This window comes from Vidua macroura, chromosome 2 (genome assembly GCF_024509145.1).
Source record: "Vidua macroura isolate BioBank_ID:100142 chromosome 2, ASM2450914v1, whole genome shotgun sequence".
Taxonomy (NCBI): Eukaryota; Metazoa; Chordata; class Aves; order Passeriformes; family Viduidae; genus Vidua; species Vidua macroura.
The window spans coordinates 92,169,223-92,192,674 of NC_071572.1; the positions used below are offsets into that span (position 1 = coordinate 92,169,223).

Genomic DNA, 23,452 nt, shown 5'->3' on the forward strand with positions numbered 1-23,452 from the left:
ATGAAAGTACGAGAGTACAAGTATTTCTCTCTGTAGAGACATGAGCAAAACTTAAAAGCAAGGAGGGTTTAGTTATATGGGAAGACATAGGAGTTGAAAGAGGGTAAAATAAGTGGAAGTCTGTCTCTCACAAGAGACTGCCGCAGCTCTAATTTAATTATACTTAGAATAGGCTGGAATTTATATAGATGGCATGTGCAATTATAAAAAACACTGTGTCAGAGGAACTTTCAGTCTTGATGCCGGTGTTTCTGCTGTTAGAACTCCAGGGTAAGTCTTATAAAAAGGGGAAATGGTTGGACATCTGCATGTGACGGCATTCTTGCATCATCTTCCAAGATACAGTCCATGATCCCATTATTTTAAGTGAGGTTCTGGACCAAGTGAGACTTAAATATTTTTTATTATGGGCATTCTTACATGCCTTTTGCACTTAAATGTCAGGATTACCCACTACGGGAAAACCTGTCTTTCTGTTAACTTGCTCAAAATATTTTAAAAAATTAGTGAAAAATGGATGTTGTGTATCCACTTTCATTCATTTCAGTCCTATGGTAAATACATTTCTGTTTCTAACAGTATCCTTACAGGACATCAACATGAAAAAAGCCTTCAAGAGCTCAACAGTTCAAGACCAGCAGGTAGTTTCAAAGAACAGCATTCCGAACCCGGTGGCTGATATTTATAATCAAAGTGACAAACCACCACCTCTGAATATTCTTTCACCTTATAGGTAAGGAAATATTGATTGTTTACCTTCTTGTACTTTGCCCTTTATTTCCTAATTGTATGCAGAGAATAATTATAGCAGAAGGGAAAAGCTGTATTGATTATTGAGATTTTATTTTTCAATATTGATGAAACGTAATCTGCAATAAACAATTTATTTCTTTTTTAGGAATGGTATAGCACAGCATTTGCAGTGTATTTAATTTTTAAGAATTTTTAATTGGAAGGTAAATGTGTAGGATTTATGACCAAGGGATGTGTTTTTTCTGCTGCTACAGACCGTGGTGGTATTTGTTCATAGACATCCAGTTAGTAAGGGTTGTTATTGATCAACTTGAGGCTTGGATGATTATCAAATGTAAGTTTTCTGGATTTAAAACATACTAATTCATGTATTTTTAGCTTTTCTTCTGCTGTTTTTCCAGGGATGATAAGAAAGATGGATTGAAGTTCTATACTGATCCTTCCTATTTTTTCGATCTTTGGAAAGAAAAAATGTTACAAGATACTGAGGATAAGCGAAAAGAAAAGAGGAGACAAAAGGTAAAAGCAGAAACATTATAGCACATTTTGCATTACAACTTTATGTGCAGTTGTCCGAACATAAAAATTTCCAGGTCATACTTAGTTTGTGTGCATGGAAAGATTGTTCCTCTTGAGTGGCTGTAGATTTAGTGCATTCCATTTTTATAGCTTATCCTGTCTATTTTAAGAAGGCAGCAAATTGAATTTTAGGAGTGCTTGTGGTTATCTTCCAAGATGCTGTCTTGAATCTTTTGCCAGTATCTGTTTATTGGTACCCAGAAAAAATGGCCCTGTTATGCTCCAGAAAAAGACACTGTAATGGGAGAGGAAAGGAATTGGAATTAGAGTTTTTTCCATTCCAGTGTCCCATTTATTCTGTTCTGATTTTAAAGGAAAAAATAGAGATGGTTTTATAAGAATTAATAAAATCACTTGAGCATTTCTCTATTCCTATAGAATTATTTCTACAAAACTAATTTATATATAAAAGTTACTTTTAGACTTAGGCAATACATCCTGCTTATTTCCATCCATAGTATATTTTTTGTAGATTTTAATTTTCTTATTGCAGTCTACAAATACAAATATGCTCAATTCCAATCATGTCAGATTATAGCCAAACATCACAGAAATACCACTTGATAAATTCTAGCTGAAGTGCTATATGTTTTGATTAAATATATGCCAAGTCCAACTAAGAAGAAAGCAGCATAGACTTGAGTTTGCGTGGATAAAGTTAATTTTGTGATGGAAAGAAATCTCAGGTTTAGCTTTCCAGAAGATGGTTTTCATGCGTTTTATGATCTGTGTCCTTTGGAGAGCAGGATGGTTTGGGTGAGATGTCTCCCAGGCACGCTTTGTTCCACAGGTTGCTGAACCAAATGTCCTTTTTCTTTTGTTCTGTTCCTTATGGTAGCAGTAACCAGGAATGAATCCAGAGCATTTATTAACAATTTGATAGCTGAACTTAAATTTTCAATCTATTAAATGAGAATTCTTTACTCAATTTGTGCTCTACAGAAGCACAAAATTTGATAGTTGTTGAGAAACTGTGCAGGTGAAATAAATGTGTGTTGTTTAACAAAGTACAAGCTAGATATCCAAATGCCATCCTACTCAGCTGACCAAATACAGCTAGTTTTTAGCCTCAATTTTTTAGGTGCTTGGTGAAATCTGAGCGTAGTCCCTGCACCAGAGAATCCGGAGAATCAGTTTTCCAGTATTATTTTGATAATTTGCCCTAAGTGCTTGAGCTGTTGCAGCAGGAGGTTTATGAACTGTTTAATTTTCTTGCCTCAAATATCATGCTTTTTGTTTCTGTATACAGTTTAATTGAAAATATCTGACAGGCTTCCTCTGATTTTGCTCTTTCAGGCAAATTTTCTGAAGAAAAATGTAATTTTAATTCTTTAAGTTTAAAATCTGTGTAGCCTATTTCTTACTTTCCATAGATCAGTGTCTGAGAGTTCAGTGCAGTTTTGACTTGGTATGTACCAGTAGTATTAGAAATTGAATGACTGTAGGTAGTGCAGTTGTGATTAAACAAAGGATAAGCTGTTCTAATTTGCTCTTTATTGTACTGACTTTTTATTTGAGACTAATTAGCTATTGAAGCAAGTATAATTTTTAGATTTGGAAAGCTTGAATTTCAGAAATCATTCTTGATGACTTATGTTCTGATAGGATTTTATAAATTTGTGGTCAGGAAAATACTCTAGGCTTGTGCTTCCATTTTTTTGAAAGTATTGCAAATACTTGCTGAAGCTGCTTTTTATTACTAGCTCTTAATTCTTTATTAAGATGCTTAAAATATTGTTTGCTAATTCTTGATGCACATATCAAACTTAAAATTAACCCTGTTTGAAGGCTCTAATATGTTTTGTGTTTGCTGAAATAATTTCCTGCCAACATGAATGACTTTTTTTCTGGCTTAATCTACAGCACCCACTTGTCTGCCACAGCTTCTATTACAGTTAAGAAAACGTAACTCCTCTTAATATTACTTTAATTTTCTGAGAAATATTTCCACCTGTAATTATCTAGAAAGGCTTCAGCTCCCCTAAAACGCTGTCATCTTTGCCCTTGGTAGTAAAGCTAGAGCTGTCACCATTGTCAAGGGAATGAAACTGCTGCTGGAACAACTTAGAACTATTCTTAGAGGTTCATGTAGTTTTGTCAGCTGGTAGTAATAGGGCTGCCCCACTTTTGGAAGACATTTAATGTTTTAGAGATGTATTGATAAAATATTTAATCAAAATATTGTTACCAGTAGTGTTTAGTACTGCTTGAGTAAAAAGGATTCAAGCGTGCTTACAGATGCTGATCTGGAACAACCTGTCCAGCTGAAATCTGATCCAATTAAAACCAGCTAAGCTTTGTACTTACTTTTTGTTGTTTATGCATCCATATGTATTTACCTTTCCATTAAAAAAAAGGTGATCTCTTTAAAACTAAGCTTCTAAAGAGTAAGCAGTAACTGTAAGCAGTCATGTAAGCAGTCATGATTGTACAGGAATTGTATCAAAATGATTGTCTTCCCAGTAGCATCATATATTGGTTAAAATGTGAATATTTTATTTAGAATCTTGTAAGAAATACGTAGTTATGACCCCCAGATGACAAAATTGTTGTTATGAAAGAAGACAAAACTAAATGTTTTCAGTGAAAACGCTTACTTGAGCTTTCTTCTGAAATACAACATGACTCAGGTAACAAAATCTTAAATGAATCAGGATAAAAGTCGAAAATTAAAAAACCCAAAATATTTGCAACAAGTAATTGAAAAAGACAGATGAAAAGCTTCTAACAAGCATATATTCAGCCATTGAAATTAGCAAAACTTTATATATTTAAAATAAAGCATGACCAAATATGTGTCCTTTCTGCTTCAAATCTGGTATTGGCAGAATTTGATGAAAAAGTCGTTATCAGACATAAAAAGGGTGTGATTCTAAAAACTTAATGGAGGAAAAATATTTTGATAGAACTGATTAAGAACCAAGATGATCATTGATATTTAACATAAATCAGACCAAAAATGTGTTTACTGTAGAAATGAGCAAGAGTTGTCAAAACATTTGGTGTTGAACTTCAAGAAATCTTTTCTGTCATTCTAAATGTTAGCAGTGTCAGCAGGTCCCTCATGCAAACATGCATGAACAAGCAGGAGAACCAAAACAAGGACAAGGAAACCATTTATTCGGTTTTTTTTATTAGTTATGTAATGCCAAACACATTATATCAAAATTACTTACTCAGTGCTGTTCGACAGTTGGAATAAAAAACCTGTGTTCATCTGTGATGAACTTTTTGTTGAGCTAGCTTTCCAACTATTATCCCTTATTTTGTGGGTCTAGATTCCCCAATAAAAGGCTTGCCTACCAGAATTTGACCAAGCTCTTCTCTCAATGCAATTCATTGACTGCATTCTCAGAATAGCAGTATAATTCTTTCCTGAGAAACTATTTTTCTATCAGCCAAAGGCTTAATACCAACTTCCTAATAGATCAGACATGTATTCTAAGGTGTGGGATCTAGAGCTGACTGAAAAAAAAACCCCTATGTTCTCATGAATACTGAGAAAAAGAGTCACAGACCCTTCTCAGTCTGAATTGAGCAATCTTGTTCATTTTTTGTGCTGAAGCACCAGTATGAGTTTTATATTCATACTGAGCAGTCAGAAGTAGGTGAGTACAACATTTCCAAGGTGTGAAAGCATTGGGTCCCAATATTAGGAGATCTTGCTGTCAGTGAGGTAAAGACAAATACGTATGATAAACACTGACATTGGTTGAGCCTGATGTTACATTGAAAGATAAAAGCAGCCAAGTTTGTCATGAACCTGTCAAGCCGTCTTGCCCATACTGCTGGCCTGAGTATTACTGACTCACTGCAGAGAGAACTAGTGTAATTAATTTTTAAATCAATGATGAGGAGAAACTAGGAGGAATTTTGGTAGTTAATTAGAGCTAAGAAGGGAGAGGAAGTTAAAACAAACAAAAATAATTTCACATAGACTAGGGAAGTGTGTCCAATTTCTCCATACTTCCCCTGGCCCTGTTGATTGTGACCATAATGAATAACCAGAATAGTCCTGAGCTTATTTAACATTCTCAGAAATTTGATTTTCAGGAGATGAAAATTACAAGTGCCTTAGGGTGGTCTAAATAAAAGACATGACATCAGAAGAAATGAAACTTTCTGGCTTTTAAAAATGGTCACATTTTTGTATTAGGAGAATCGGGAGATCGGCATCAAAGTAGAACATGCATCTTTACAGGGCAAAGGCAAACCAAAAGTCCTGCTACTAATGAGGTTCATAGTGTAAGGAGATATTTTAGTGCAGAGAAATTTTATGAAGACTTGGCTTCATCTGTAAATCTGGTCTTATTTTCATGCACTCTAACTACATTTTAACCAGCTTTTTCCCTTTCCTTTTTTTCTCTCTCTTTGCATGCTTTATTTCTTTTGTTTGGACATTAGGAGCAAAAGCGTATAGATGGCACCACCCGTGAGGTGAAAAAGGTTAGAAAAGCCAGGAACAGACGCCAGGAGTGGAATATGATGGCATATGACAAAGAGCTTAGACCTGACAACAGGTTGTCTCAAAGTCTGTACCATGGAGCATCTTCCGAGGGATCACTGTCCCCAGATACTAGGTCTGTTTACAGCAAAGCTGTTTGTTATACCACAGTTGTATGTTCAGCAATACTGAGTAGAATTAGGTGTTTTTGTAGGATGGGATTAGTTAGACAAAACATACAATGCATGTTTAAAACATTCTTTTCAAATTTATTTTAAAGTGTAAATGACATAACAGATTCCATAATGATTTTTTTCTTCCTCAGCTTCACATGAGCATTTTGTCATCTTAATATTATATATTGCAGAGAAAGAAGTGTTTGCTGCATGCTTTGTATTTCATCTTCAGTAGCTGTAGTTACAAATAATTTAAGCCTCTACTAGATAATGTCAGTAGCTCTTCCTTAGTGTCTAGTTTGTTGTTTGCTCTGCTGGTAGCTTAATAAATATTTTTCTGTGATCTACTCAGTCGAGAATACTTTTGCCTGTAAGGAATGCTTCGGTGGAAGAAGAGTTCAGCTTTTTGATGTTACATTAGTCTAAAAACCAAGCTACAAAACCAGATGAGATGTTACTGCTTGAAATAACAAAAAATTGTGCTTAGAGATACTCAGCAGAATTCATCTTCATTGACTGAGATTCCCTTTGAGCTCAGTGGGAGTTAACTGATGTGCATTGAAGTATCAGTTTTTACACTAAGCTGGTTTCACCAGAGGATTTTCCCACTTATTTTATTTCCTATGTCTGTTGTGATTAAGTACTAGCAATAAGCATAGAAATAAATAGGGTCCACTGGAAAAAGTGTTTAAATTGTTGAATGGCTAGGTTGAGGAGGCAGCTACCACTGCAAGAGTGTGGACTGATACCTTTAGTCCACTGTCCAGTAGGAGGTTAATTTAAAAGAAGAAAATCAGCTCAGAACTTTGCAATGTTGTGGTTTTAGTGAAAAGTAATGAACTTGTAATTGAAACATAGTACTTGATATTGCTATTGGTCTTTCAAAAATGTGTTTAGACTCCCTCCCTGTCTAAAAGTCGTTGTTTGGTTGGTTTTATTTTACAGTTTCTAATGCAAAACTTTGTCTCCTGTTAGTCTTAATGAAACACTGCAGACTGACATAGCTTTACATGGGTTGATCTAGTAAAAGCTGTGGATTTTTTCATCAGGAGTTCTGTTTCACACTTTTTGAGTCTTTTTTTTTTTTTCAGATTTAACATCTTGCTTCCAGGATTCCTGAGTTTAAATTATCATATTGAATTGATTTGTTTTTATCTCCCAGCAATGTCAACATGTATTTGGCTATTTGCAGATATGTAGTATTCACAATCTGTGGGATTTTTTAAAGCAGAAATCGTAGAGATGCATCTGTGTTGGATTTTGATGTTGCTTGTGTGACAGATACCTTGTACTTACATAAGCCTTTTATATTTTATAAATTATGGTGTATTTTACATTTCAGTGAATCAAATATCTGAGATTGAATCCTGAAATCTGTTTTACATCCGTAAAGGGTTAATTCTGAGAATGCTAGTGAGGTGGAGAGAGGGCTTTCTATTTTATCACCTTGGAGTAGTCTTAAGCTATATAAAAAAAATCCATACATAAAGAAATATGTACTGGCCTGAGAGACATTTTCATGCTGCCAGCTACTGCATGAGCAATGTTTTGTCAGGTCCCAAATAAGTATATTTGGTTATACTGTCTTTTTTTCCCTATTGCTAAAGTTAAAAAAAAAAAGGTCATATTTCTTTGTGTTTGCTACTTGTAAGACTTAAGCATTAAATGTTAACATCCCGATGTTTGGCAATTTACAATGTATTTGTTATACTTATTGTACTTTAGAGAGAGAAACACAAGCTGAATCCAAACAGAAACCAGCAAATTAATGTGAGAAAAGTAAGAACAAGAAAAGAAGAGTGGGAGAGAAGGAAAATGGGCATTGAGTTCATGAGTGACGCAAAGAAAATGGAACAGGCAGGAAGCATGAAAGAGGACAAAATGCCCAAAGGGTTTGTTATTTTGTTTTGCTCAAAGCCCTGGCTTTTTGTTGCTTACCTTGCTTCCAGTCTCACAGATAAGTGCATCAGTTCACTGTGTTCACTAAAAGCCAGGCTGCACCATTGTTCATTACTAAAACAAGTCTTCACAGTAATGGGATGAAAAGATCCTTTTGCTCCCTCTCTTGGGCTTATTTGACAGAACATCCTAGACTTTGTATCTTTATGAACTCTCTGCTCAACTAATACTTACATTTCCCAGTTTCTTTAAGCCTTTCCAACAAAATTAATTGTGCAAACAAAATAAAAAGCATTTTCTAACTTTCAAAGTTGGTTTTCTCTGCATTGGTGAAATATGTTCTTCTGCATAATTGCGAGTGCTTGTAGTATTGCTTTTCTTTTTCTGCTGCCATTGTTAACTTGAGGCAGGCTGGTAAGTATTGCCATTTCAAACAATGGACTGTCAAAATCATTGACAAAAACCATAAGCTTCATTATGGCTACTAAAATTCTTGTGCTTTCTGTGGACTTTAAAGGGAGTGGTACTTGATAAATCGGGGAATCCTCTTGCAAGAAAAATAATGCTGATTGTATTCTTTTTAGCTTGTTGTGTCAGTTATTTAGGTAATGCCCTGTTACACTCACATAATCTGCTCTTCTGCATCAATTTACTTTAATTTTAGGTCCCATGCATCCGATGTTACGGATTATTCTTATCCTGCTACTCCGAATCATTCCCTCCATCAGCAGATAGCAATGCCTTCCTATGGAGCAGGAGATGGTCCACAGTACATGGCAGCATCCCAAAGCCATGAGCATGAATACAGACCGCCCTCCACTACTGTCCGACACGCTACTTTAAACAGACCTCAGCAGCCACCTCCACCTCCACCCCAGCCTTCAGATGGCCAGCACAGCTCAGTACCTGTGGTACCAACAGAATATGGGTAAGTCTGATTTATTCTAGGGGATTCTTGGCAAAACCAGAGGAATGCATGTTTTTTGTAACCATTGTAACGTGTAATGCATCAAAGAAAAAGACCCCAAATACATTAGTTACCTCCCTGGGGAGGACAGAAGAAAATTGGTATGATTTCTATGTATGAACTGAATTTAAGTGAAGAAATTGTGAAAGCAGAAATAACCAAGTTTGTATTGATGAAGTGTGTATTGGTGAAGTCAGTATGATTGTAAAATATTACGGATGCCTAATACAATATTGAAGAAGGGATAATTTTCCTTTAAAGTGGAAAGTAGTTGCAGGATAATTTGGATAATATGTTAAACTTCAGGAAATGTGCAGAAAGAGTATTGTTGATTGTGATTAATCTGGCAGTCTTTGTTGCATCCCTGAAATCCCTAAAAGACCTTTTTAGAGAAGCTTGTGACAGAATTGGAAGGGGTTTCCTCAGACACAAATTCTGTACTGCCACGGGAGGAATGCCACTTTTTAATTCAAGACAGAGATTTATCAAACGCCTGTGTAGACACTTTGCCTGAATGCATTCTGAAAGAAGGCTTGCTCCAGAGTTCTAGTTCTCCTGTAGCAAGAAAACATCTGTTTTATAATGAGCCTGTGTCTGTTCTTTTGTGTAAATAGCTTAAACTTTCAAGTTGTAACCCCAGGAAAGTTATAGTCATTTTTGCCTGTGTTGTTTTTTACCATGCAAGCCAAGATTTGTCATCCTTGCTTGATACATCCTGGGATAGCATTTGCCTGATTCATGGCTGTCGTGCTGCAGATGACTCAGTTAGGAGTGACTGCTCCAGCCTGCCCTTTCTCTGTTGTTTCCAATGTGTAAGACATTACTGGGCTTAATCTTCAGGTCCATGACCATTGTCAGGGTGTTGCAGTTGTTATATACTGGCATGTGTCACTCAGTGTCATCAGTCACTTTGCTTCAACTCCTCTCTCCTGTATCTAGTTCTTTACCTATTTCATAACTCTTACCAATTCTCTTTTTCTGATTGAGATTTCTTTCAATGACATTTTAACAAAGAAATGAGCTCTTCCCTGTGCCTCCTATTTAAAGAATCGATCAAATGTATCAATTTAATTAAATGGTATTTAAACTGATAAATTTGACTGAAGAAGCATGTCACATTACGACATGAAATAACTCATGCACTCACGCTAAGATCAAAAAGGTAAAAGGAAGTAGCTTTTATTTCTGACCTCACGATATATAAAATTCTAAAAGTGAAAGTGAATTGGAGGATGAAATTGCTACTTCTCCAGCTACACTAGTCAAACTAACAGTCTATCAATTTTCTCCTCCCACAAAAAAAACAGCAAAACAATAATTATTTACATAAACAGTGCGTGAGAACTCCAGTAGAAATATGTAAACATCAAAAAAACAAAAAACTTTTAAAAAACTTCGAAACTCTTAAAAAAACAACACAACAGAAGCACATGAGATACATTTACCCTTGGATAAATCTTTCCTTTCATACTTTCCATTGTTCTCCATGTTTGTGTCCTCTGTTACCTCTTGACCTTCTATGGAATTGAAGGGTGTAGTCTGCAGTTTTCTTGGTCCCTTCTTCTTCAAAGACTTTGCACTTCACAATCCCACAGAGTAGATGTTCAATAAGAAATACAGCTTCATACGTAACTGGGCAGGAGAGTTAAGATAAAGGGGTTCACTTTGTAGAGTGCTAAAAGGACACTGCCTTTTTAACTTCAACATTTGTCTTAAATCTCAAATCAGCAATATTTGACAATTTGACAATTCTTACCTGTATAATCACTTGTATATTTAAGACACCAGTTTAAATTACTTCTGATTTTTGTTTTACCTGAGGTTGGATGAGTACAGTTTAAGGGATGATAATTTTGGAAGTTCTAACTTTGAATGCATTAAATGTTTTTGTTCTGTTTTATATAGGATGCTCCCAGCTCAGATGGTGGATTATTACAATCCTACAGGTCCTCCCCCTCCTCCTCCCCCTCCTATGATTCCTTCAGCACAAACTGCATTTGTTAGTCCTCTTCAGCTTCCTGTGCCACCTTCCCATTCTGGACTGGTGACTGGCTCTACATATGCAGCTACTCATCCTCCTCCTTCTGGTGGGCTTGTTGTCAGTGCTCCTCCTCCTCCTGGCCCACCTCCTCCCCCTCCAGGCCCTCCTGCTGCAGGTGCATCCCTCTCTTCCTCCCCCATGCACGCTCCTCCAGCGTCGGAGGCAAAGCAGGCACCGATGAGCGATGCACGGAGTGATCTGCTGGCTGCCATCAGGATGGGTAAGTGCACACTCAGTTTGAAGTATTCCTTTTTTTCAGTGAGAGCACAGTGTTTTCCACTGAAATGGGTTTGTGGCTTCTTTTCCCAGCTGGGAAGATTTCACTAACCACAGGTATCACACACCTGTTCTGACACTTGGCAGCCATGAGGTTGGATCATTTTCTAGCACCTAAAGCTACACAGCTTTGTCAAGCATGTTCTAGTGTTTCTGTGTACTTAATCTAATGAACACAGCACTTGTGTTCATTATGTAAAGTGCCAGTACAAGTACATGGATTTTTGCTTCTGTTCAGAAGAACTGAATTACCCAACACCAGGCTTCAGCGCACTGATTTTTTTAACCAGTGACTTACGGCTCTTCCTGACCTCACTTACAATATGGAGCTGTAGGTCTAACACTATTTCCAAATACAGTTTTAAAAACTTTCATCTTCAGATCAAAATGACCTCTACAGTCTTGAATATTTAGCTTCAACATACTGTTGACAGTTTTAGAAGTCCAGAAGTATTCAGTCTCTGAGAATTATTTCCCATCTGCCTTTTTTGTCTTTCCCTCTTCCTTGCTCAAGGAGGCTCTCTTCTCTCAATGCTCGCTTTCTTTTTTCCCCCTCCTTCCTGAGTATTTTGTAAGAATACAACAAACTCACCAATAACAGTGTCAAATACGAAATCTCTTGCCTGGAAAACTTTTCTGAGAGTGATTGTCTCTGCAGGAATTCAGCTGAAAAAGGTGCAGGAGCAGCGTGAGCAGGAGGCGAAGCGCGAGCCCGTTGGCAATGACGTGGCCACCATCCTGTCGAGGCGCATTGCCGTGGAGTACAGCGATTCCGACGACGACTCCGAGTTTGACGAGAACGACTGGTCAGATTGAACGTGGTCCAAGCCTGCTGGCAACTACATTAAATACTTGGCTTCAGTGATTGCTTTGTTAGCAAGATGTAAAGCAGGACATTGACATGTATTAAGGCTAGTGAGGGAAGTGCTAAAATTGAATTGGTATTATTCAGAATGCTGTAGCTTAGCAACTCTGGTAATAATGATGTGATTATGCTTATGCAGATCAGAAACTTGTCTTACTTTCAGTATTTACTGCATAATACTTAAGTGCCACTAAATGTAGCAACTCTTGTGCTGCGTGCAAAATATGATGCAGTTGTTGCACTGTTACAGAACCAGCATTTTATTTTACTTTCCTGTTCTTGAAGGGATAAAATATATTTTTTTGACTTTACATCTTATTCTTTTAATTATGTAAACAACTTAGATACTTGTGAATTGGTCTGGTTGTTAGTCTTTGAAGGCAGTTAACTGTGTGCCTGAGTGAAGTCTTGAGTTCCATAAATGTGACCTTTAGCTTTTTTATTAGGTACTAATTATGCCCACATTAGTCTATTTTTGACCACTTCTGGGCTTAAGTTTTTATGCATACAGAATTGATTTTATACTAGCTTCCTTTTTATCTTGAAAATGTAGCAGATGATTAAATGTATTCTTTGAAGAATGAACCCACATGATCCAAAAAGAACATTTGGTGAGCAGACAGATACATCTGCAACAGTACCAGCTCTAAGTTGCTGGCTGCTTGTTGGGAAGAGTGTTAGGTGGGGTCTCTGCTGGGTAGCAGATGCACGTCCGTGTTATAAATGGAAATGAAAATACCTGTAGAGCTTTTCAGTCTTACAGTAAGATCAACTGCATGCAGGATAGACCTGGTGGAAACCCTGTGGCTGTTGCAGTGCAGAAAGGCTACTGGTATTGCTAAAGATTGAAACAGTCTGGATCTAGCAATCAGATACATTTCACAAGTATTCAACTTGGTCTTTATGCCTGTAGGTATAAATGTGTGTAAATAAGTTCTGTTGTTGTTGATTTGTACATGTGTAGTTGTGTGGCACATTGACTCAGAACTCTTATTTTGAATGTATTTCTTTCCCAGTACATCCCATGGATAAAACATGGGCAGTTAAAGCAGCTTTGATGGCTGTTGAGGTACTATGCCATATATATATATACATATACACATTCACTTTCTTAGTCCTTTCTTAGGCATAGTTGTTCCCATAAAGTCTGCTTTGACTGTCTCTGTTTTCCTTGTTTTCCATTTTTTTTTATCAACTGTACAGTATTAAAATGGTTTGTTTTGTTTTGGGAGGTTTTTTGGTGGTTTTTGTTGGGTTTTTTTGGTTGGTTGGTTGGTTTGGTTTTTTGAGTTTTTTTGTTTTTTTTTTTTTTTTTTTTTCCTTTTCTGGACCAAGAGTCAGGCTGCTGCTCTGCCTAATGAGGCTTTTAAATTTTATTCATAATAGGGGAAGATTTCTTTCCTTACCAGATCACAGTTTTAATCTTTGTAACAGAAATCTGTGTAATTCCAGGTCTAACATTTGGTAAACGTCCTTTGTTCTGTGAGGCCCCCCCATCTGTTCTTAAAAGAAGTATGTAAAATAAAAAGAGAAATGGAAGGTGATTATCTAACCTGTGTTTACACCATTAACAGTTTTAGTCCTGAGAATGTAACAGTCTAACACAATGTTTGCATGCAAACTGTTGGCTACTGCATTGCTGTTTAATCTGCATACGATTTTTCAATCCTTGGTGGCTGCCTTTATGGTAGAGGGATAACATGCTGCCTCAGGGCTGGTGGTAAAATTTATGACACAAAGTGTGACCAATCTCTGCATACCGGTGAGCAACCACAGCTCTTGGTAACCAGGGGCAGCTGAAGGTACTTGATGATCGCCGTCCCACTTGGAGCTGGTTTTGTCTTTGCCTTAAAATGCAGAGCTGAAGGGTGCTTTATTTTTGTGTCCTGGAGTCTGAGGTCTGCGTGTCCACCAGGGAGGACAGAATTTAGGCTGTAGCCTGATGGTGGCTTTCATCATCGTGTTGAAGATGACTTGTCTTTACCTTCATGGTGTGCTTGCACAGTGGCCTGCAAAATGATTCTTTGGAGAGGTAGCTGAAGGTGCAACTGGGACCTCAGTGTTACATCACTGCATAGGTGGTGAGAGCACTCTTGATGTTGTTTTGATACATGCTGAAATGAAATGTCTCAACAGAAAATTCTTTCCAATCTACTGAAATTTGATATGACAGAAGATATATTTTATGAGCACAGAAGCTGGGTGTGTCTAAAATTTTGTAATTTGTGCTTATTTTAAGTAATAAGCATTAAACAAGCAATCAGTTGTGACCAGTGAAGATAGTGTAGATTTTTCAGTCATAGTAGCCAACCTGTTTTTCTGAACCTGCAATGTTGTAATTTTCCTTTTGGTATTTTATGGACGAAATGTGAATTGAATTTAGTGATGTAAACACTATTCTAGGCTGTTTTTATCAGTTTTATCATACTTCGGGTTGTGCATAAGTAACAAATATGAATAAAATCTCACTTTTGAACCTGTGTTTCTTTCCTTAGATGAGTAAGATTGTGCTGTTAATCTTTATTTTAACTTGCCAATAACAGAAGTGAAGATATAAGACTTGCAAATGCTATCTCTGATCCCAAGGCATGATGTTCCTGGGATGAAGGATGGAGTCTACAATACCAGATTCCCTTGAGGTACTGCTGCTCCTGCTAACATCCATACTTGTTTTTTTGCAGCCTTGATTCAAGCTCCAAGTTCCTGGCAGGTATAAATTTCCCTACAGGTAGCTTTAGGGTTTTTTTTCCAGTGTAATGCATTAAATGCCAGCTTTGCTTCCAGAAAGAAGCAGAAAATACAAGTTACATCAGCAAGTCTTCTTGCCCACTTTTTTAATAAGAAGTTATCTTTGTAGGTTAGTGACACCCAGCACAATACTATAAATACAAACTCATGTAGGCCTACTAGAAAAATACTTTAAATTTAATATTTTAATGGTAATCAGATTAAAGCCAGGAGAGGCTTTTCATCCTACTGGGAAGAACTTACATAAACCAATTGTGTAATATAGTAGGTTAATTGTAAATTAAACAGATTTGTTTATGCATCTTAGACTTGGTTGTTTCTTGGGAAAATAAATTAATCTTTATTCTGTTTAACTGAAAACTCCAGTCCTCTGACTCTCAGTTCTTACTTCGCTCAAATTTCCCACTTCTTGATTTGAACTTAATTCAAATAATTTAGACCACAATTCTTAGCACCAGTTCTGCATAAAAACTGAATATGCAAGCTTGAAATTTTTTGGTTCAAAAATTCTCTTAGTAAAGCATTTATAACTGCTTGTTGTAGCTCAGTTGGAGTTAGGACTGATGGTCACTCAGCATGTTGCTTCTACAGCTTTTGTGGTTGTCCTTTTCATTTTAAAGAATTTTCATGGAACTAAGCTGAACTGGATTTTTGGGTATTTGAGATTTCTCTTTACTAAGATGAATGTCCTTTATTGTAAGAGGGGGCACATGGTGTTGAGCGCAAGCTCCAAATTGAACTCATTTGCGGTATGCAGATGGAGTTGTGAGGAAGGGAAATATCTCCTTGGGAAATTGGTGCTTGGTGTATTTTTCAGCTATGTTCTCTCTCCTTTGCTGGGCACTGTTTTAATAATGAAGAGGTGTTCTTTTCTCCTTGAAACAACATACCTAAGGGTACAGCAAAGATGTAATTTCTAAAACTGTTTAAAATCTCACTGTGAACTGAACTGAGTGTAAACCTGATAATAATGAAGACTTCATTGGAATCCTGTGACTGGAAGCTGAAGTTGTACAAATTAAATTTTGAGCTGAGGTATTAGTACCTAGCCAAGAAGTAAAATAAATATTAGAACAGCTTATCCAGAGATGGTTTTTTACAGTGAGTTTTCTTTAAGGTGACATTACACATTTTTTCTTTCTGGAAAACCACAGAAATTCAGCCTGCTCTAATCTGCTTTGGGGAAAAGTGCTTGCCCTGTAGGGATGTGGATTTTACTTCTGAGTCAAGCATTCCTGGTAAAAGTGAGTCCATACACATAGATACATGAACTCAAGTCCAAGAATTTTTAGCATATTGAGGCAGAAATGCATTCAGGTACTTAAAACACTGAATGTGATATATAGGGAATAGAAATAAATTATGATCCCTACTAGAATCCCTCAGGCCTTGGTGTCTGCTGCAGAACAGTCATGAGAGACTTGAGCTTACCACTGAACACCCTTCCCAGTTTCCTTGGACTTTAGAGGAAGTGTGGCTACTCCAGAAGGACTGTGGGCTCCCAATTTGCCCATCTTTCATTAAAAATCAGAGGAAGAACAAGAACACTGAGAAAAAGTAGTCCTTTAGGTATAAAGCAGGGAGAAGGAATTTCATATCTTACTTTCTCTACTAACAGGCAAAGAAATCTCTTTTCATGTGCTGTCTCTCTAGGTTTCTCTGGAGAAATGTGTTCTTATCTGTGGGTGACATAGATGTACACTCCTACAAGTGGAAAGTACTCTCAGGTTTGTGCTGGGCTGGGCTTTTCAGCTACATAAGAAGACAAGTTGCCCCTAAGATTCTTAGCTAAATATAGGAGTCTCTTGGAGATTATTCTAACTGCTGCAGATAAATAGAGAACTTCTTATCTGATTAGCCTGAGTAGGGTGGAGTTCTGTGCTTTTCTCTTGTCAGGGGGTTATGTGCAGAGTGATTTGGAGATTAGAGCTGAGGGCCACTGTTCTGAGAAGTCTCAGCAGCTTGTCTTAAGCATGTTGTCTTTCTGAGTCACTTGGCATTTCAACTTCTCATGTGCTGTGGCACCATGAGAAAACTGCTCTGTTCAGCAGTCACTCGTTGCCAGTCAGGTGTAGGGTAGAGGAGGGAAGAGAGGCCTGGGAATCTACCTTAATTACCCTAATGCCAGTTAATACTGGACAGCCTGTCCTCTTTGTCTGGGGTAGCAGCTCTAAACAGAAGTCCTGCCAACTACACTGAAGGGGGTGGCAGAACTCATCTCTTTCCTCCTGGAAATCAGGTGCTCTCTTGGTATCTGATAGTGCTGATGAAATTTTTAGTCAAGTTTTTCTGAGTCATCCTGCTGTTAATGCTTGATTTTGCTAGTGAGTTTAACTTTCTAGTCCCTTACCAGTCACCTTTTCTACTTTCTGAATGGCCCATGCCCACTGCCTGTCACCCTTCACAAACTGGATGCAGTCACCAGCCATGGTGGCAGTGCCCTTGCTCTCCTGAACTCCACAGCCCAGCAAGGAGTCACCTGCAGCCTGTCCCTCTGCCTCCTCTCCTTGTGAGTCTCGTCCTCCTGGTTTTCTGTAGATGGTTTGCACGTTACCAGCCAAGGGTATTCCACTTCCCTGTTTCAGCAGGACCTGTGGTTTGGTTGGTTGGCCATTGTGTCTTTCTCTTGGGTAGATCCTTTTTCTGTGAGTGTGCTGGTACCAGTGGATGTTAAAAGGGGTGCTGCTTCAAGGCACAGGGCTTTTCCTCTCCATGGAGGAGGATTGTTTATCATTGAGTCACACTTTGTCACTAAACTAAGACTTTTTAAAGTTGCTGCTTAACGATGTGAGGCCTCACCTTAGCCTCACTTGAGACACTCTTTCATATTTGTTTCTATTCATTTTCTCTGGTCTGGTTTTGCAGTGTTTTCAGCTATACCTGTGATGCCTTAGGTTTTAGTTTTTATGTTTTTCAGATTCTGTACTGCTTTAGTGTGTAGTTCTGAGCTTCCTATTAAGGGATGGTAAGCTCTCTTCACAGAGTAGGTAGACAAAACAATTCCGTTTCTAAATTTGGAACAAGGACAACTGATCCAAATCTTAGGCCCAAGAGCATAAACAATGTGGACTGAAGAGAGAAAAACAAGAAGGATGGGACTTCATAACCTAAAGCTATAATTGGACAATTTGCTAATGGACTAGAACTTATAAAAGTGTGAGACCTCATGACTGGTTGTCCATTTTGTGACCATTTTGGGTTCATCTTGGGTGTAGCATTGGCCAGGCTCTTGTACTGCCCAAGGTGTATCCATTGAGGCCTTTTAACAAATACCTATTTTATTCTTTAACTCTGCTTAGCTTCTGTTCTAGGTCAGCTTTCATAAGGCATCAGTTGCAGTGGTTTTTCTGTTCTGTTTGTGTTTCATTCCAAATTTAGTATGCTTCCTAAAATTCTTCTTAGGTTACCTTCACACAGCTGGGTACACTGCTTATGGTTACCATTATGTTGTAACCATTATTTCTGTCTTTAAGGAAGAAGGATTTTTGTTTGTTTCATGTGCTCAGAATGACAACCAAAGTAACACTTTCAAGGATGGCTGTTAAAGTTTCCCCATAAATTTATTTCTACATAACTTGTATTAATAGCACATTTTGCTGTAACAAAGGTTTAGAAGTTTTCCTTACAGCAGATGGTAAAGTTTTTGTATTGCTGTGAAGAACTTTTGTATAGGTTCATCAGAATATTTAATCAGACTGTGTTGAGACTGTTAAGATGTATAATGTGTGCAGTGCCATGCTGTGATGTGAGCTTGATTAGTTATAAACGTCTGCAGTTCCTTGGGGCATTTGGGGTTTACCTTAAAATACCTGGATCCTGCTGGCTCACTGCTCCTCCCAGTACCAGTCACTGATTTGGCATAAGTGATGCAAAGCACCACTGTGACATTTCACAAATGTTTACAGAAAGATAAGCAAGGTTGCTGCCTTGTACTGAGGCCGTGAGAGGCTGACCTGAAACAGAGGCTAGACAGTGTTAAAGAAATAAAGTAGGTATATATTGAAATGCCTTCAAAGGATACACCTTGGGCCGTACAAGAGCCTGGCCAAGGCTCTACCCAAGATGGACCCCAAGTCAGGAGTCTTTACACTTTTATAAGTTTTGGTCCATTTACATATTGGGGTTCATTGTCCAATTAGAGCTTCAGTTTATGAAGTCCCATCCTCCCAGATTGCTCTCCAAAATTTACTGTTGTTTATACTTTCTGGTCTGAGGCTGCAATGGTGTCCTTGGTTCTTGGGCTGGAAAAGGATTGTTTTGTCTAACTAAACTGTGAGGAGAACTTGCTAACACTTTATATGAAGTTCAGAGTCACACACTAAGGCAGCACAGAATCTAAAAAATATGAAAGCTAAAACTTAAGGCATCAGTACTCAACCAACTGCCATCAGCCAAATGCTTACCTGAAAGAGTATCCCATTTTTTATCATCTCCTGTACTCTCTTCAAAACCCACAATGACTATCGTGACAACCCATGCTTCTAAAAGTTTTTAAGAGCTGCCTTTATAAGTTGACATGGTCTGCTTAGAAAACTGAATTTAGATCTACCACAGGCTTTTAAGTAAAGGATGCTCCATCCCTCTCCTGTGGTGCCCCTCCTGTCCTCTATTATTTGCTATGTTTCTAGAATTTATGTGAATAATTTATATGGTTTGATAGATTTACTTCGTACTTTACTGAAAGAGATAATAAATCCTTACTTTTAGGGATTTTCAAACCTAGTTAAAATACACCAAATGGTGAAGCAGCTGCCAACAGCTAAAATAATTCGAGAGGAGATATGGGAGTTGTCTATAACATTGCTTCTTATTTACTGTTTTAGCCAAGTGAAAGCATTTAAGCATGGATGCATCATTTACGTGGAGAGAATAACAGCACAGATCTGTGCCATTCTTCTGTCTCTTAAATGGGAGGTAGAAAATAAAGATTTTTACAACAGTGATGGGGAAGAAGAGAAAGGTCTGGAATTTTTTTCTGTTCTAAACAATAGGAGAAAGTGCTTTGGTGAAATTGATGATGCATCTCTTTGTATTTGTTTTATCTCCATACAGAAGCCTCCAAATGGTGAGGCTACGTTTTAACCTTTTCCCTGAAGATCACCTTTTATTCTCTTCACCTTATCAGCTGCTGTATGCAATGACCTTTCTCTTCGATTCAGCCATCTGCCTGCCTCAGCTTTTATTTCCTTCACTGATCAGATGAGACATGAGGGTACAAATAGCACTGGCGGCGCTGCTGGCCTCGATACCTGATTAGAATTAATATACTTAAGCTGACATTTTAAATAGTAAATAGGTCTTTTTTAAAATTCATGAATACAAAAATTGCTTAAGTAATCTAGTGAACTGGTAATGTGTTCTGCTCTGAAAGTAAAACATACTATACTCAGGGTGGTAGGATATATAAAAAGAATGTGTGGATAAAGCATACCTCTAAAGTGCTGCTCTGATTTAAGGATTCCAGATGTGAGCTTTGCACAATTGCTGCAATTACCAGCCTGCTGCAGGTATTGCTTCTTTCTAGGTTTGGGCTACAACCATTTATTCTCACCCAACTGCTTGAATGCTAACAGGGGTATCAGTGCTGTAGAAAGGAAATGCAGAAATGCAGAAAAATGTTGTTGCCTTAGGAAGCATATATGGAATGATATGGAGAGCTAGTGGGATGGAAAGAAGAAAATTTCCCTCTGAGAACATCAGTGATCTTGCCAGGATGGAACTGAAGATACAGCAGGCACCATTAGTTTCTTAGCATGGCAGTTAAAGAAAATAAAGTAGAACTTGAAAGTTCCAGGTCTTGTGATCCACAGCATGGGGACTGTCTCATCAGTCTTAATGGCTGAAACTGCAGCCTACACAGCCCTGATGTCTGCTGGCCAGTGAGATCATGTCCAGGTGACTCAGAAGTGGGGCTCAAAGGGAGCCAGTCTATAGTCCAGGGCATGGCAGGTGCTGGGCTTCAGTTCTGCTTCATGCAAACTAAATGCCTGGAGCTGTAGTGAGAGCAGGTCTTGTGCCTACCTGCATCTGGCAGGAATTGAATTCACATGCTTGTTCCATGGTGGGAATTACAGCATGGAGAGTTGGAGTGAGCAGATTTGCTTCCAAAGTGCTTCTGATCCAAACTAAAGTACTGGTGTGGACTCCAGTGCCTGTGCTCTGTGTGTGACTGCCAAACAGCCCTGTTCTCATGGCTGTTCACCGTTCCTTGCCACACTCCCTGGCTCCCGGTCGCTGCTGTTGCCATCCTTCAACATCATCTGTTGCTCAGCCTGGGAGAGGCAAACACCCATATCTTTGTGCTGAATGTCTGGCAAAGTGTTGGCAGCAGCTGAGGAAGCCTTGCTAATGAGCGGGTGTTGCTGAAAGCAGCGTGGTGCAGCACCTTCCTACACAGCCTGAGCAGCAGCCGAAACAGCCGCCTTCTGTGGAGCTCATCCTGGCACACAAGCCAAGTAGGATTTACTAGATAGTAAAAATCTGTTGGCTGGTAATTACACTTTAGTGTTTGATTTACATACAAAGCCAGGTAATGCAGAAAGCATGAAAATGTTTCAAAATGCTCATTCATCAGTTATGAATTCCCTGCCCAACGAGATGCTTTTTAACCCAAGGGAGGAGTCTGGCACTTGGCTCCTGCAGTGATGGTGGAAGAGCTGCAGGAGGGCACGTGCAGCTTTTGGATCAAACCTACTCAGTAGCTGGGAAAACACTACATTTGAGCTTCCTGCAATTCTTTGTGTCACTTTGACTGGGAAATGACATGCCAGGAGCAACCTTCCATTATGGACTGCATTAGGCTTCTCTCCTCATCTTGTACCCAAAGCCTCAAAATCCTGTGACAGGAAAATGAGGTGCTCCTGTAAGATTTCTGTGCCCTGCAGACCCACCAGGTAAGAGGGACAGTCTTTCTATAGCAAGAGACTGACCTCCAGTGGACAAACGGGGCAATCATAGGTGCTTGTTCTAATTAAAATTTAGTTGTAGGAAGACGGAGAGAAGATGATGAAGTTCGAGTTAGAGAGAGGGAGAGACGTTCCTCTCCTAGTTATCGAGTGGTAGTGTGGTAAAAATGGATGTACAGAAAAATCTCTGTGCATGTGCAACTGTGCTGACTGCTGGAGACTCAGAGTCTCGGTCCTTGGCAAACCTGGAACAAAGTGCTCTGAAATGTAAAACTGACATGAAGCTAAAAGCACCGAAGCGACAACATCTGACAGCTGAGGAACTTACTGCACCTTGGCTGAGCTCCCACCTGTAAATGTCCTCACAAGTCCCCTGAGCCTGCCCTGGTTATGAGATGATGAAGCAGAGGCTTCCAAGGAAGTTGGGAGAGGGATATGAATTGCTTAATGTTGGATGTTTAAACTTTTCATTCCCAGAATCACAGGGGGCTTGAGGTGAGAAGGAATCTCTGGAGGTCATGAGCTCCAGCCCCCTACTGAAGGAGATGACCTAGAGCTCTTTGCCCAGGACCACATCCAGATGGCTTTTGATTATCTCAGAGGAGTGAGACTCCACAGCATCTCTGGATAACCTGTGCTAGTGCCCAGTCAGGGTCACAGTGAAAGAGCATTTCCTGATGTTTAGAGGGATCCTCTTGTGTGTCATTTTGTGCCCATTGCTTTAAGTTGTGTGCTTGAGCTCTACAGGTGCTGCCCATCAATGCTGAATAACTGTTGCTGTAAATGCAACGCTTGAGTTAAAAATCGTGAGTCTCTCTTTTTACAGGGAAAATGGTGTGTGATTAGAGGTGGATGTGCTGTTCAGCTTCTGAGTGACATGGTAAAAGAAAAAGTTAGTTGCACAGCAAGTTTCATCATCAGATTTCCAATGGCTGAAGCTGAGCCTAATACGAAACTAGAAAACCTTGATTATTCTCCACCCTTGCTTGGGTAATGTGCTTTGAATTTCACCACCCAGCGAGGTTTTCTAAAACCTATTGGCAGCCTAATGAGAAATAATCTGAGGGCCTTGCTGGTTTTGGTAAGGTTGTTTTTCAAGGAGGTAAGAGTTTTGTGGCTGTCTTTTAGAGAAGGACTGGAGGGTCAGAACGGGGTTTTGGCAGACAAGTTTCCCTACATTCTGTTGTGTGCAAGCACAGGTTTGGATGGGGAGGTGATTTGAAACTCATCCCCTAGTCAGGAAGGGAAGTATGTTCAGCAACAAGAGCTAATGCTGTTTCCTTAGACTCCAGTGCTGCTCTTTTGTGTGGTGGAAGCCACTCTTAGTAGGTTGCTCTTTCATAGGATCACAGGGTAGTTCAGGCAGGAGGATGCCTCAGGAGTTCTCCTGTGCAGTGTCCTGCTCGCAACAGGGTCAAACCAAGCTGCTCCAGGCTTGATGTGGCCCCGATGCCTACAGTAACATTTGTTTTTTTCCCCTCCAGTGTGTGACAAGGACATTCATGGTGGGGTTAAGCTTTCCCCTGCCAAATGATTGAGACCACAGTCTCAATTGCTCTGAGGAGGAGAAAAGAAATGCTTCCTGGTCACTAAGGGACGAGCACCTAGGAAACACCTCACTGTGGGACGGGGAGAGCTGTTGGCAGTGCCCAAGTTCCCTGCTCCCCACGTGTGTGTTAGGGGAGAAGCTGGCTGGGGTGCTGTGTGGGAGACCTTGCCATGTGGATGCTGCTGCTTTACTTTCCCTCTTCTGGAAGTTCTCCAAATATCTGAAGGATTTGAGTAGTTGGTAGGTGGAA

General features: G+C 38.9%; 1 protein-coding gene across 3 annotated transcripts in view; it reads left to right on the forward strand.

The window, feature by feature from the left end:
• The window catches only part of WASF3 (WASP family member 3), a 68,137-nt gene extending 52,308 nt beyond the window's left edge, over nt 1-15,829 (forward strand). For all 3 annotated transcript variants that reach the window (XM_053971608.1, XM_053971607.1, XM_053971610.1), the window contains 6 exons: nt 580-733; nt 1,155-1,272; nt 5,737-5,912; nt 8,516-8,779; nt 10,724-11,079; nt 11,794-15,829. In XM_053971608.1, the coding sequence (XP_053827583.1) occupies nt 580-733; nt 1,155-1,272; nt 5,737-5,912; nt 8,516-8,779; nt 10,724-11,079; nt 11,794-11,951 (1,226 nt within the window). In that variant the 3' untranslated portion in view covers nt 11,952-15,829. The remainder of the gene's footprint in view (nt 1-579; nt 734-1,154; nt 1,273-5,736; nt 5,913-8,515; nt 8,780-10,723; nt 11,080-11,793) is intronic.
• The last annotated feature ends 7,623 nt before the right edge of the window (nt 15,830-23,452 follow it).